At 40.6% G+C, this 15,763-nt stretch overlaps 1 protein-coding gene across 3 annotated transcripts; it reads right to left on the reverse strand.

Moving 5' to 3' along the window:
- Positions 1-2,110: 2,110 nt before the first annotated feature.
- Positions 2,111-10,775, reverse strand: spsb1 (splA/ryanodine receptor domain and SOCS box containing 1). 3 transcript variants are annotated; one of them, XM_030733311.1, is made up of 3 exons: positions 10,535-10,775; positions 6,257-7,121; positions 2,111-2,798 (listed from the first exon to the last, which is right to left on the reverse strand). In XM_030733311.1, the coding sequence occupies exons 2-3, from the start codon at positions 6,948-6,950 to the stop codon at positions 2,671-2,673; spliced, it is 822 nt and encodes a 273-aa protein (XP_030589171.1). In that variant the 5' UTR covers positions 6,951-7,121; positions 10,535-10,775; the 3' UTR covers positions 2,111-2,670. The 3 variants fall into 3 exon arrangements, with proteins under 3 accessions (XP_030589171.1, XP_030589172.1, XP_030589173.1); XM_030733312.1 differs by lacking the exon at positions 10,535-10,775 and adding an exon at positions 10,187-10,301; XM_030733313.1 differs by lacking the exon at positions 10,535-10,775 and adding an exon at positions 9,369-9,479.
- Between the last annotated feature and the right edge of the window lie 4,988 nt (positions 10,776-15,763).

Here is a 15,763-nt window from a genome sequence, read left to right on the forward strand (position 1 = left end):
CCTTGTCTTGGTTACATAAGACATCTTGAAGTGCCTTGTTGTTGAAAGCTTGCACAAACAAACTTGTTTTTGTTGTCTCGAGAAGTTACACACAGGTGCTTTCCATTTATCCAGCTGATAAAGACTTGTCATGTCCTGCTACCAAAGCAGCAAACCCTACTGTAAATCCTTCTCCGCAATGCAGACACTGATAAAGGCTCATGATATTCAATGTCTTTCAGTTAGCCAGCATGCATAACTCAGCAAAATGGAGTTCAGCCATGATTAATCTCATCATTTATACCGGTCTTTCTTACAATTTCACTCAAATCAGTCCCAACTGAAGGCCAGCAGAGCTGCAATCGTGTATGCACAAGCTTCTATTTTGCATGGAGTGTTTTTACCCAATAGGCATGAAAAGTGTGGTAGTGCTGGAACATGCAAATCAGGCTGGGAGAACACAAGTGTTCTTTTGTATCTGAGTCATTTCAGCAGTTTGCAGTGGTCAGCTTTGTGAACTCTCAACCATTCTCTGTTTTGAAATAACAGCTCAGAGGCAGTGACGTCTCACTTCATTAAAAGACTAAGACTTCAAGGAAAGGAAGGATGTGTAAACAGAAATGCCGAAAGCGGAAAAGAGATTGGACCATGTAATAGCAGCTATATTAAGACGAAATAGGAGACAAAGACTAATTAATGAAGGTTTTGTTTAGGTACAAAACCTTAATGTGATTAGTAACGCATTTACCTATTTTATGTCTGAAAAACATCACCAATCAAGCACAGACTGAATCTACACACCCACTCAGTACTCAGATGAGCCCTAATCAGACAAAATAAGTGAAAACACCTGTGTGGGAGGATGGCGGCAATGTAGCATAATGCATTCGTTTCCCATCCTTCCCTTAACCCCCTAGTGGCCAGGCTATTCTAGACACTAAAATGACTGGTGTATGACTCAACTACATTTTAGACAGGAAGACCTAAAGAGCTCTCACTGTTCCCTTTATTTAAGGTAAATATTCTAATGTAAATAATGGTTTTTAATCTGGCTCATATGTGTCAAATGAACCATTTTCACCATCACTTTGGGCATCGAGTATCTGCAGCAGATCTTGCTACTCGGTCACTTGAAGGTTCTAACAGTGTTAAACTAAAAATCTTCAACTAATTACTAAAAGTGGAGAGAGAGAGCCCTATAAATCCCCATTAATGATTTCTAACAGTTTCAACCCTGTGGACACAGCCAGTTTATACAGCATTTTATTGTACTGTCTTTGATGCAGTTAGACAATACACAGTATATAGTTTGAAATCATCTTTAATAGATACTTACAAACAAATCTACAACAAGAAATACAAATAAAAAGGAAGCTGCAAGCAAGGAAACGTGTGTGTTCACATTCAGCTGTATGCTGAATATGTGCCACATTTGCACATTTGAAAATACTAAAAGACAACAGGTCTATGATATGGCATTTAACAATATGTTGGCAATCTGACCTTCTTTTATTATATTTGTGCAGCACTTTGAAGATTGTCGTTTATCCTGTCAGTACGGTGCCTTAAAACCTTAGCTCATCGATTCAGACACCTACATAGCCCATTTCCCCCAAACTCCCCTTTCCCCCTTTTTTAAATATGTCATAAACAAACACTACATCAATGGTTCTCAGCTATAAGCCAGTGGGACCCAAGAGTCAGTCAGCCATTACACTAAAGTAGACATTTCGTGTGTTTTCCCTGTTATCTGGCTTAAAATGTGCAAACCAGTGAAGTCATCTGATGGAGAAACACTCTTGGGCCTCAACAGCATGTGGGTGACAACTACTGCACTACCAAAAAGCAGGAGTGATAAATGATAAAAATATGTGACCGTGTCGAGAAAATAATTTCTGCAGATGCATGCTACAAATAATCACAGTGACATTATATTTCTGTTAAAATTACTGATCATGTTCCTGTCGAATGCCTGATGGCTAGCAATGGGGCCCTTCCAGATCACAGAAATCTAATAGCACAGTGAGAGGTCAGAGCAGTTCAGCTGCCTCACAGTGCATTAACCACACTGCACTACAGACAACGTCTGTGGAGTGGTTAGCATCTCTTTTTTGTGTTGTGTCTAGAGCACTTTTTTTTTTTTTTTTTATCCATTACCATTTTGAAGCCTTCTACTCACTTCTAAAATCAATTCTGTTGTAATGCTCAATTTTAGTGGGCATACAGGTTGACATGTGCTGCCACCTTGTGGTCAGATACTGGCGGTGCATCAGTGAGCCCATTCAATGTTTTAGCACAAGAGCATATCACATTTCTAAGCCTGCAAGCCATTAATGCATAAATCAGAAAGTCTTGAGGTCACAGCAGAGGTACCAACCACTTAAATACCTCCACCATAGGAACTCACAAATTGGTGACTGCCAGGACATCGACTGGATCAGCGTGTGCATAGTGCTCAGTGATTCCTGATTTGATAAAGTTAGAGAATACAATTGAGAAAAAGTCATTAAAAACAGGATAAGAAACTGAAAAGGAGTCCAGCCACTGACATGGAAGCATACTCAGTGAATCATGTGGCTGAGTCCTGGAGGCTTGAGCAATGCTGTCAAACAGGTTTAACCCGAGAATGATCCCAGAGAAATATGAGAAAGAAATAAGGGTGTGCTCAGAGTGTCGTGACCATCAGCGGCATCATTGGTAGAGCAGGTAGTTCTTGAGAGAGGCCGGCAGGGGCAGTCTATGGATTTCACTGAGACGCTCTCTTCCTAATGCCACCCTCACCGAACGCCTACACAGGTCCATCAGAGAGAGCGGTTCAGCTGGGGGAGAAAAAGAGACGAGACAAAGTCAAAGTTATAAATTTGCACTGACAGAATATCATGTCCAATAACCAAAAAAGTTAAGCTTCAGTTTCTGCAAGCTTGAGATATTCAGAGGCACTTGACACCAATAAAAAGTCCACTTTGAAATGAAATGCATGTTTTCGTGCACAGTATTAACACATTTGGGTACCACACATGCCTTGTGGACAGAAGAAGTCTGGAAATTCGGTTTGGTCAACGTTTATGCGATAGTTAAATAGTAGACTAGCACTGTAATGTGTCTGAAACTATAATTTGCTTTAAATAAATAAAATTTAAAAAAGGTTAATCATCTATTGATCACATCTTTGGTTTCTTGTAGGGCTGCCTCCATTCCATTTTAAGTCCAATACATCTTTGGTATCTTCAGATGGATAAAAACCTGACAGCAAGCCTGACACAAACAAGATTGGTTCACAGACCTGTTGTTCCACATTTTTGACACTGCCCCCTGGTGACAGTAAGCCGCTACCACATGTATGTACATAAGACCAGTGAATAACCATGCCTCTCCCACAAGGGTCATCTGGTAATACAGGTGCAGTTTGTTACTTGTAATCTGACAAACATTATGAGTTATATGTTCTTAGACTTTTGACTCACTCAGGAAACGGCACAGTAACACAGATCACATAGAATTAATTCTCCTCCCACTTCACAGTAATGCAGTGGGAGGAGAATTAAAATGTTCTGATACAAAGGCAAAACCCTCAGACATAATTGGGACTGTGTGGGGTCTTGGAGCTGAGGACAGCCCCCCCTCCCCCACTGGATGGAGGTCAAATGAAGCACAGGATTTATCCAGAAAAAGAGGTGCTTATTACAAACCAATCTACTGTATAAAGTTAGAATCTGTGTTAAAGCAGAACTGGTGGATATGCAGCATTTATTAAAGTCAAAGAAAAGAATGCCCAGGCAGCTCTGGGCAATAAACCAGAGAGTAGGTCCTTAACTCCTAACAGTAGATCAACCAATGTTTCCTAAATTACGTTCACTAACACCTGAACAACACTGCTGCTGACTAAAGACATACAAACTGAGGCGTTTGTAGATTCTGCATTATTAAATTTGAACCAATCTCCGCAACAACATGAAGAAAAACCAATGGAAACCTCTCTGCTCACTCAAACTTTACTGCCTGTCTCTACATTTTATGAGCAACAACACATTCGCCCTCTCCGTTTATTCAACAAATTTTACAGTGCCAAATGTTGGTACGCTACAATTTTCATTATACTTTAAAATGCATGCAAGGGTCTGCAAATGTTAACTTTACAGCTCTACTATGCATTTCTACTCATTTGTTTAAGATCTAACAACAGAGTGTGGCTGCAGTGCCAACTCTGCATATTGGATTCAGTCACAAGATTAACTATATACCACCAGCACCAAGTCCCTTTAACATCATCACAAGATTAGAGATTGCCCTGCTCTAAATCCAACTGTAAGAAATATAGAAAAGTCAAACTGGCTTTTATGCATATCAGTGTTTCTTTCATACAGGCTGAAACTAGGTCAAGAGATCTGAGCTCAACATAAAAATCTAATGAGCACAGAACACTTGGGACATGCGGGTAGTACAACATGTTTCAATAAGCACCATCTTTCCTCACTGAAAGCCCATGTGCCAAGGAATAACTGGGATTAATCCAACTGGAATCATTTCTCATTATTTGTCTGATGGAAAAACTAGCATGGTTTTTTTTTTTGTACACTTATATAAAAGGATCACCTGGGCCTGGTTCAAAACCAAGCCAAAGTACAGGCAATGACAAGAAAGGGAAGTTTACAACATGTCTGTTCATGCACTAGCCCAGGATATGACGGCAGCAGCCTGTGGTAATCTCAAGACATCACTTCAGACATGGGATACAGAATATCATCTTCTCAAATATGACAGCATTGTGTCCTTCACGCATAACCATTAATCTATAATTGAAACAAATGTAATGTCTATAGCATAATAACGACCTCTGCATTTAGCCTAACTTGCTCTACGCAGTTCTGTCTGCCACGGGGTACATTTACCAGGAAAATGAAGTAGACTGAACAACCAAAACTTGCAGGCGACAGCACTGTAGTTTTCCTCTGTACCCATCAGCAGGTTTCCCCATGTAGGCGAAATAGCAGACAGAACAGACAGAATGCTTACAGAAAATTTACCCAGCCAAAAAAAGAAAAAGAAAAAGCCCCATTCTGAAGAGGCAAAGACGGAGGATTAAAAACTGAAAGTAAGACAAAGGTAAACTCAGACAGAGGTCAGACATTCACTTGATGTAGAGGTAGAGAGAGGTAGAGAGAGCGAGCGAGCGAGCTCTGCCAGCACAGCAGTCCTATTAACCCGAGAAACCTGCAATTTTAACATAAAACAGATTTCCTTTTACACTACAACATGTAGCTTATGATTCATTTGGAATTAAATGTTATTTGCCTGTGTCTAAAATCTGGTCATGATGAAAAGGGGGAAAAAGGAGTTTACTTATGACAAAATTGATCTAGGTCAAAGTTCACTTTAAACAAAGAATTGTTCAAAGCAAACTTTTGACACTTTTGTTTTCTGTCTTCCTGTCTTTACTTAGTTTGCTTTTTTTTTTAATACTACCTTTGATTACTTTTGTTTGTACTTTGTGTTTATGCTTACTTTGGCATCATGTGCCCATAATCTATCTTTCTTCTTTTGACTAAGCATAAAGTCACATAAATGCTCTAAGCATATACAACAGCTTTTAATCTTTGTTGGGTTCTGCCGACTGCTTTTCAAGCACACCGGTGGTGGAGAAGCTGTCATACAAGGCCTGCTACTGGGAGCAGCTTGATGTCCAATGTCTTGTCAAGGATGTTTCTGTTTTTCTACAAAGGGCCAGGGATTGAAATGACAACCATGTTATTAGAAGACAACCTGCTCTATCACCTGAGCCCCTTCTGAAGAAGACACAAACAGTGAGCCAGAGCCACTACATACAGATTCTCTAACTCTGTGTATAAACTACTCAGAGCCACTGGATTATGATCAATTATAGTCAGATTGATCACAGTTTACCAGCAATGAGGACATTTCCTACTGCTGTCAGACTAAAAATGGAAGTGAACTCCTCATTATGTGTGATATCAGGTACAGTAAGCCAGAGATGCATTCAAATATAAATTTCTAAGTAATCTGGACTGAACAGCAAGATAACAATGTTTTACATAACAGGCAGAGAAGCAGCCATACAAATACAATAATGCTGTTCTCTGGTAACATGGCGTGTTTAGACATCAGGACAAGCCCTAACTGTTAAACCTCTTTTTATTGCATCAATAAATCCTCCCACTGGTTAGGTGAGCCCGGTAAACAAGACATCACAATGACACAGCTGAACATGAGAATATATGAATGGCAGTAATATTTTTAAAGATTTAAAAGCCATACTTACGATCAAGTCCATTTATGTATCGGATTCGTATTTCACAGTGTCCCCACACGGCGCTCACCACAGGGTACAGCTTCCTGCCCTTAAGTCCTCTGAAAGCCACCCCTAGATAATGTCCATCTACTATATAACCCAGAGTCCCCTCATCCATGTCCAAGACAACTAAGAGAGAGTCCGGTATTATGAAGGTGTCATCTGGTTCGAGGAAGGCCGGGTAGGATTTTCCTGGGTGATTCTTGCCGTCGTGGTAGAGTTTACTCCTGCACAGGTCCCAGCCCCAGGATTCGGCATTGCTTCCTACCAAAGCTGTGTAGCCCACTGAGTGTAGCGGCGCGTCACTTGTAGCCACTCCGACCACAGCGTGCGTACCTCTCTGTCGCATCGCCCAGTTTATCTCCCACACATGCAGTCCCCTTGTGTAGCCAACACGTCCCCGGATGGCGTCCGTGCTCTGCGCCACAGGGTGCCTGTGAAACACCAGCTTGTTGTCATCCTTGACAAAGACATTGAGGGAGCGGTCATCGTTGTTCCACGAGTGTTGGACCTGGACATCCTGGCCCGCAGGTGGCATGTCCAGTAGCAGATCCAGTCGAGATGGCTTAGTGTGATTCAGGGCTTGTAGCTCCAACTTCAGGGGGCTGAACGCTGGATCCCGCATATCGATGGTTTTAATGCCACCTGGGACTTTCTGCCCCATGCTACAGGTGGATATAGCAGCTCGTTCTTCCTCCCCCCTTCCTCAAAGACTAATGGGGGGAGTAATCAGCCTCAGACCCTCCTCTCCACTGTCACCTGAGATGCAGGTTTGTCCTTTTTATTTTGTTTTAGATGCAGTCAGCCAAGGCCAGATGAAACATTGGAAGCCAACCTGATGAGGTCAGGGCAGATCAAAGCAGAACAAAGTTCACAAACTAATCTGTTTAAGACAATGACAGCATTAGATAAAAACAAAACATCATCAGGATCCACATAAGGAACAGTGTAAGCCTATCATTACAATGTCTTTATATCCATTTACAGCAACAACAGTCCATCAGCTGTAACTGGGTCACACTGGAATACATTTGCTAGAAATGTTACACTACATGTTTACATTTAATAGAAAATTCAGTCTGTTTTAATTCAATTCATTTGGTTAAAAAGTAGCCAACTGGCATTAGCTGTAGGGCAGTAATGTAGCCTGAAGTGTGACTTTGTTCTCATGACTGAGCGCATTTAACATAAAGAAGACACCTGTCCTATGAGCCAAGATGTAAACCTAAATACATGATAACATCATTATACAACAACAGGAAGCATGGATCTGCTGACCAGAGCCTCATTTCTACAGCCTTAATAAAGATATTTAAGATCACTTATATATTTATCTTTAACTTTACTCTAAACTCTGCAGACGTTACATAGTAGGCCAAAGGCATAACGCATTGCTTTTGTTTCCCCCCAATTTAAACTAGTTCAACAATTTGCTATTATGCAAGCCAACCAAGAAAGACGAGACCAACGAGTTCTTGTCACTCAGTCAACAGTGTATTTGCTAGATTGAAACGATTCTGTATAATGGATTGGACTATTCACTGAGAATAGACTGACCTAATTAAATTCCCATTTTGGACAGCTACAACTCAACATTTAATAACTGACAGGTTATAGCTCCTGTCTTCACAGTCTTATAAAACAAATGACTATGCCTGACTAATTCAAACAAAAAGTGCTTTATTTATGCGTCTTGACAACAGTAGACCTACAAAACATGTACACATTTTCACATAAATTTAAATGCCTAGACAAAATATAGCTCCAGAGCCATACAATGTTCATAAGTGTACATGTGTAAGTAGTAAACACCCATATTATTATGTTCTCCTTTTGGCTAAGTAATGTAATTTAGAATTATGTCGCACAAGCAACAAGAAAAACATTCGAGCCTTATTCGATTAGCAGTCCTCAATTTCATGCATTACTTCACCAACTTTTCTTGGTAAAGCCAAGTACATCTCAGAATTCACAATAACTCAATGCTGCCAATTTCAACCACTTATCGAGTGGCTGCTTCAGTCAGTGCTTCACACACTAACACAGAGGACAACTCTGAACATAATATCAACAGGAGTTTTTGTTGTGCACTATTATGAATGTGATCAAGACTTCTAATAGTGCTGGACTTGGAAACGCTAAAAAGCATAAAAGCAGCAAAAAAAAGAGGAAAAAAAAAAAAACAAAACAACCCAGGTCTGTTTCTCCACTGGACAACATTACTCATCTAATGTGAAAGTGAAATATTCCCACAATCTCCAAAAATAGGAAAAAAGACAGGAAAAACTCCAGCCATTTCCTATTATATGGCTGTCTAGTCAGAGGGCAACAGGAAAAGCTGTAATAAAATGTCTGGTTTAAATTAAAAAAAGAAGAAGAAAGAAAGAAGTGTTTGAAAGAGACACAGCTAGACAGTCGCTGAGGCGAATAGTTTCAGGAGCATAGAAACTGAACAGTAAAAGCTTGATGAATTACCTGCATCTAACTGTTGAATATTAAAGACCAAAAAAATTCCTTTTTCTTCATTTTTATACCTTTACTTTACAGCAAAAACCTTATTGTTCTTGATAGCCTACAATGTTATAGGATCTATCTAGACACACGAGGCTTCTGTGAGTCCAGGTGTCACTGCTGCACTTTCTGGTCTTCCTGTTTCTGCCCGTGTTGCAGCAAGGCTGCAGAGAGCATTGTGTAATGTGGAAAATTGTGCTGCAGGGAAGGCCACTCTAATTGAATTGTAGACAAGAGTTCATTGAGAAGTGTTTTGGCCTTTCTTCTAATGCAAGTAAACAACCATTTAAATGGGTCATGTCTCTTCAGTGATTGGAAAACAGGAGGAAAGAAAAAGCAAACAGCGGGTGGCCAGCATCTGAATGTAAACAATCTCTTTCGATGGCTGTCCAGCATTCAGGGAGAGCGAAACATGTTAATTTGCACACTCTCTGTGCCAGGACTTTACCATTCCCCCATCCTCTCCGCAAAGGGCCACCTTACAACGCACGCAACAAGAACAGGCAAATCAAAAATGACAGAACAATAAAAAGTTGTCCCGATTTCACCTTGGACTTCAAAACATACATACCCATTGGGAATAGAAAAGGTGGCTTGTGGAGGGGTGTATTTGGGCTGGGATCCTGGCCTGGGATGTTTAGGGTCCTGGGCCCCTGGATTGGTTTGAAGCTGATTAAAATGCAAGAGGAAGACCTCGCCAGATTTGCTCAGCCAAGGAAACACTTGTTTCTATTGTAAGACTCAATTTAGAACAGGCCCACCTGAACTTAAACTACAGCGTGTTTGTTGACCTGCTGAGCACATAAGGTTCAAGCTTTAATAAAAACAAAGTCAGTGTGTCACACAGAAGCACACTCATGAATTTAATATACTTTGCTTTGTCCCACAGTGTTTTAACTTTTTGTAGTTTATCCTGCCCAGCTATAACTAATTCAATTTTACACAAACATATGAATCAGTAATACCTTCATTAGAGTGACAATATCCAGGTTTTGTTGACTGCTCTGTATCTCAGTAAACAGCTTTAAATAGTCAACACACACCCCCACAACCGAGGACAAACCAAACCTACTAAAATAAGAAAAGCCAGGTGAGACAAAAGTGCCACTACCTACAGGCCTTGACTAAACTGACACCAACACTTACCTACAACAGTTTCAATAAAAACTAAACCTGCTGTGTGAAAGTAAAGCTTGCTGACAGTGGAGTAGGAAAGTGTGAACAAGTGCATGCAGGCCTTCTGGACGCTTACTCCGAGTTTGCCATGCTAGCTACTGTAAAAGCAGAGTGTTTTTTTTAAATGGACCTGGCAGCTGTGTGGTCCAAGCTCGTGGAACCGTCCACGCGGGACTACGGACGACAGCAGCGCGTGAGTCAAACGTTTCTTACCGTTGGTCAGTAACGTCGTTTTATTTACCTCAAGCTCGAACGCCTTCTAAACGTTTGTTAGACAAGCAGCAATGAAAACGTCGGTGTTAGCTCAAGCAGCTACACAATATGGCTAATGTTAATAAAGGAGGAGGAGGGGCGGGGGCGAAGACAACGATCACAATTTAGTGGTTACTACGTCTTAACTGGAGTTAGGAGGGGTGACAGCCCTCTGCAGACGTTGATTTTCTTTTATATCAGATATGTAAATACGGTGTAAAGAGGAACACTGAAAGCGAAACAAACGCTTCGACAGTGAGCAAAAAAAAAAAAAAAAGACAGAGGAGGAAAAGCACACAGTAAACACACCTTGTTAAGTTGTGAGGCGGTAGCGGAGTGGACGAGACCGGGTATGGCTTCAGTCTTCAGCTACTCCATCGTAGTTTTCTGTTTCCTTGTGCTCTCACCTCTTTTTTTTTTCCTCAGGCTGGACATGAATTAGGCGAAATGGTGATGGCTGCTCCCTAACAGATCTCGCGTCACGTGGTGAAACGCTCCCAGCTGCTAGACGAGATTAGGTCCTCCCCACAGAGCGGCTACAGCAAAGATGGCTTCGTGTTGGTAACGCAGTTTATGCATATACACACACACACACACACACACACATATATATATATATATATATATATATATATATATATATATATATATATATATATATATATATATATATATATATATATATATATATATATATATATATATATGAGTGCAATTTTAGGAACAACTAAGACACTGCGCAGGATCGTCAAGCTCCCAGGCCTGTTGTAGAGGATCCAAGCTTGAAAGACAAAGTTCACCCACAGGGCGAGTGGGGACTCACTAGATCAGTCACTAGATCTCAATATATATATATATATATATATATATATATATATATATATATATATATATATATATATATATATATATATATATATATATATATATATACACATAAAGTTTTGATTTCTGCTGCAACAATTGGATGGTAAGAATAAACAACATGATAAACAACATGAAAACATGGATCTATCCTACCCTGTATCAACGGTTCCAGCTCCTGCTGGTGGTGTAATGGTGTAGGAAATATTTTCTTGGCCTTAGTACCAACCGAGCATAATTTAAACAGCACAGCCTACCTGAGTATTGCTGCTGACCTTGTCCAGTCCTTTGTGACCTCAGTGTGACCATCTTCTCATGCAGGATAATGCACCACAATGCTCAGATCATCTCAAACTGGATTCTTGACAGTGAACTCACTGTACTCAAATGGTCTCCACAGTCACTAGATCTCAATCCAGTAGAACAGGAGATCATGGATGTGCAGGTGACAAATCTGCAGCAACTCTGTGATGCTATCATGTCAATCTGGACTAAAATCTGTGAGGAATGTTTCCAGCACCTTGTTGAATCTGTGCCATGAAGAATTAAGATAGTTCTGAAGGCAAAAGGGGGTCCAATCCAACCTACAACTAACGTGTAACTAACAAAGTGGCAGTGAGTGTATGTGTAGATAATAAACAATCATACACCTAGTCATAGCCTTAAAAACAAATGTTTAAAAGATGTTTGTTGCCATTAAAAATATTTACACATCTAAATGGAAAATCTACTGAACTCAGTGTTCCAGTATAAATCTAACTTCAGTATAGTTCACAGCAGGTTACAGTGGGCTCTGTTAAACAAGTCAAGTAGGACCTCACACAGCAACTATTTATTCACTTTTATTATTTATTCAGGTTTTATACTTGTTTTTACAAACTTTTAAGAAAAAAAAAGTTCTATTCCTCATGTGTATGTGCTGATGGGTTTATAGGCAGTGTGAGTACTTCTTTATACTGGCTATACCAAAAACAAATAATAAGATATTTCTGCTTTGTTGTGTACTCATGTATCATTGGACTTAATTGTGCTATTATGGTTTTCCCAATGGTGTGCATACATAATAGTGATGGTGATTAACACAGTTAAGTACACACCTACACCATATGACCAATCATGATGGTATGACATTATCAGCACCACAAGTGAACTGTGACTGGCTAACCACTGCAGTACTGATTCTGTTGTTCACCATGACCTTCACAGTGTTTGGTCCTTTACTTAGCTTTAAAAAGGAGCTAATGAATCTGAGATAAGCTGTGGCACTCACATCCATCAGTCATTGTCACTCAGTAGGCCACAAATCATACTCAGCTCACTGACACACTGACCCCTCTGGGGAAAGTCGTGTGGGTCGACTCACAACTGATTTGTACCAAACATGACTGTGCACCCTGCATACATCCGTCATCTGCTGCACAACCGATGCAGTCCCTTCAAATCTCTGAAAAGCTCTTTTACAGTGTGTTACCTTTGTTAAAGGAGTGGAAACAGCTCTTTTCTGTCATAATAGCAACCCCAGTAAATAACTGCTATAACAGCCTGCTCAGAATTTCCTCCTAATGTGTGAGTGAGAGCAAACATATGCACCAATTGTCAGGAAATGTTGGGAAATACATGGACAGTATTGCCATCTAGTGGAACCGCTGAAGACTCACCTCCTGGCTGAGGTTTAGAGCATAACACAGAGTCTGTACAAAACTCTGTTTCATATATGCCTTATTCAGAATAATAATGCACACAGTGGTGCTCATCCTGATTGCAAGCTAAAAGCTGTGTGGATGAAAGGTCAAGTGCTAATTAGCAGCTCCTTCTCTTCACTATCTTCTTAACTTCAGAACTTAAGCGCTTGTGTATATTTCTATTTAAGGCATCTGCTTTCTCTGTGACAAGGCCTGGAATTAATCAGACTTTTGAAAATGACCTTGTTTGTCCACTGTGTGAGGCGTCTGAAGGTAACATGGCTCATTTTACATCCTTGGTGGGGAGCATAGCATGGCGACTTGAATTACCTTCCCCTCAGCTTGTCTCCCTGTGAAAATCCCATTTTCCCATACGGTGATGGTGCAATGTGCTGAGCTCGGTGATATCTCAGGGCCCCTCCACAGTGGAGGAGGGGCGTGCAGACATGCTTACTGCCTCCCTTTTAGAAACCATCATTTCAGCAGGATCGATAGTGCATCCCACTCTAACCATGGCTGCCAGAGTGCTCTGCCTCTGTGTGTGTGGACAGCTGCACCAAGGCAAGTCCGAGCAAGCGGCTCACGCAGTCAAGGTGAATGATTGCATGCTGCGTCAGACACTCCGCTCCTCACTTGTTCTGAGATGCAGTTTCTGAGGAGGACCGGTGGGTGGATGCTGTCTTAAAGTGGTGGATGCAGCTGCAGACTACATACTGATGAAGCTTCTGAATGAGTTTAACTATTAAATGCTTCATGCACTAAAAACATTTGTCTCTAAGCTGACTCACAAAAGGTGCGCTGAGAATAAATAAATATTTGCAATTGATGAATCTCTCCTGATTCCTTTTTTGAATCATCCTTCACTCCTTTAACTGTACTGGAGGTTGAGAACTTAAATAGATTCATGGCTGTAGGTGAGGAGACGACTCAAGTTTCAGAGGATTGCTTGCAATCTAAAACCAGCAGAGTCCATTTTTGTAAAGCAGAAATCCTTACACAGCAATAAAAATCGTTCTTTATCAGTTATTAAAGCACTGTGTGATGTTTAGAACAAAATTCATTCTGGGAATATGGACGTCTGGCGAGTTATTTTTAATGGCAAAGCCCTGTGCAGTGTGTTAGCAGTAGGCTCCCCCTCAACTTTTAAACAGTGGTGGCCCCCCGTTTTCAAGAGAATTCCACCAGTAGGTTAAGCTAAACAACCTTCTAATCACACTTGTATTTCCATCAGATTCATCTCCAACTTCACAGGTAATTCAATATTCATTTTGTTTAGAAAATGATAAATTGTGAAAAATACCTGCTGCTGTTTTTCCATCATTGCTGCTATAATTCAGATTTCTTTTCTTGTCAAACTCACAGTCCAAAACAAAAAGAAATTGACTGTAAAAATCATGTAAAAAAAAAAAGAAAAGAAAGAAAAGCAGCACATTTTAAAGTTTGGGGAAGCAAAATCAAGTAAATGTGTTATTTTATGCGCTGAAGTTACAGTTGCTGACAGGGTCTGCCATTTTCTGTCATGCAACTAAAATGACATGTTCATTTGGGCAACTTAGCATGTATAAGATAGATACTTTATTCATCCCGAAGGAAATTAGAAGCAATAATGGAAGTATATAGGCTTCTGTCCTGGCTCCTGTTCACTTACTTGCTCTTTAAGCTGCTGGAACTGCAAGCATGAATGTAGCATGTACTCGACGTGTGTGACTTTGAGTAGAGTGTTACAGTGAGCAAAGGGCATCGGCTGGGAAAGGTGAACCACTGCGGGACACAGGGTTGTGGATGGGACAGGATGTGTGGTGCAGTATAAGCATCCCCTCTGCTCAGGTCGCTGCTCATTTGTCAAGTTGCCTGCAGACTTGAATGGTGCATTGCTGCTAAAACACAGAGAGGCAATCAGCACTGGAACAGCACACCTCCGGGGAGGGGTCCCAGGTGGATGATAGCCTCTTTGGGTGATCTGCAGATTAAAGGGTCTTTTCCTCAACAAAACAAGCTCAGCCAGAGGGTTGCTGCAGTAACTGCAGACAGATTGGTATTGTTCTAAGGAAACAGTTTCATCCTAGGGCATATATGAGATGCTGAATATTAATCAAACACAATCTTACATCTCAGAAATATTTGCTGTACATGTTTGGTGCTACTGGGTGACAGTGGATGTGAAGACAGAGCTCAGTATGCTCATCATAACTGGGGACAGAGCTCACAAGTGACCGGTGTCTGATAAGGTGTAGGCCGCCATCAGCTCAACACTGCTCATTAGAAAGCATCCAGTACACACAGTAACCCGTCTCATCAGTCACACAGCGGTTCGGCAGATGGCAGGAGCAGACTCTCACGTGATTAAGGCTCTCGTGCCTGCCTCCATAAGGCAAGCGTGCGTCCACGAGCTCAGCATGGTATCCATCCAATTTGGAAATCTGCAGTGGCAACACTTTCCTGACAGGCAGAGTAACACATGGCGAGAAATTCTAGACATGAATCAGTGAAATGAAAACCATATTTTCTAATCTGGCTCATCAGTTGCATAAAATAATGGCTGTTATGAAAATATTAAGCCTGCAGTGGATGAAGGTATTATAACACCCTTATGCTGTTGAGTTACTAGTAGCATACAATAATTGTATAGATACTTCATAACTGAACCTGCAATGATTTATTCACTGTAATGCATGATACTGACTCATTAAGCCAAGACAATAATAGACTATTTTCAGGCAAACAGTTAATGGAAGCTTCTATAATTCTGGTTGTTTATACACAATATCAATCTGATGCTCCATATTTATATCAGTGTGTGATGATATTTTACATTTCCTTTACTATTGGCAAATTCCATGAAAACACACACAAAAAAGCAACAATCTAATCCAGCTATTGTGTGTCAAGATGATCCAGTATTCCTTTGAGCCATAGGCATTCATTGTTTTAAAAACAAATATCACAAACTGCAGTTTTATAGTGAGTACAATGAACACAAAAAATCTTTGAA

The sequence above is a fragment of the Archocentrus centrarchus genome, chromosome 7 (assembly GCF_007364275.1).
Source record: "Archocentrus centrarchus isolate MPI-CPG fArcCen1 chromosome 7, fArcCen1, whole genome shotgun sequence".
Lineage (NCBI taxonomy): Eukaryota > Metazoa > Chordata > Actinopteri > Cichliformes > Cichlidae > Archocentrus > Archocentrus centrarchus.

Bases quoted from the DNA above. Each gene is read 5' to 3' on its own strand.
- spsb1 (XM_030733311.1), bottom strand. From the start codon at position 6,950: ATGGGGCAGAAAGTCCCAGGTGGCATTAAAACCATCGATATGCGGGAT. The intron at 2,799-6,256 runs GTAAGTATGGCT...TTTCTCCCCCAG, and splicing joins ATACATAAATGGACTTGATC to CTGAACCGCTCTCTCTGATG.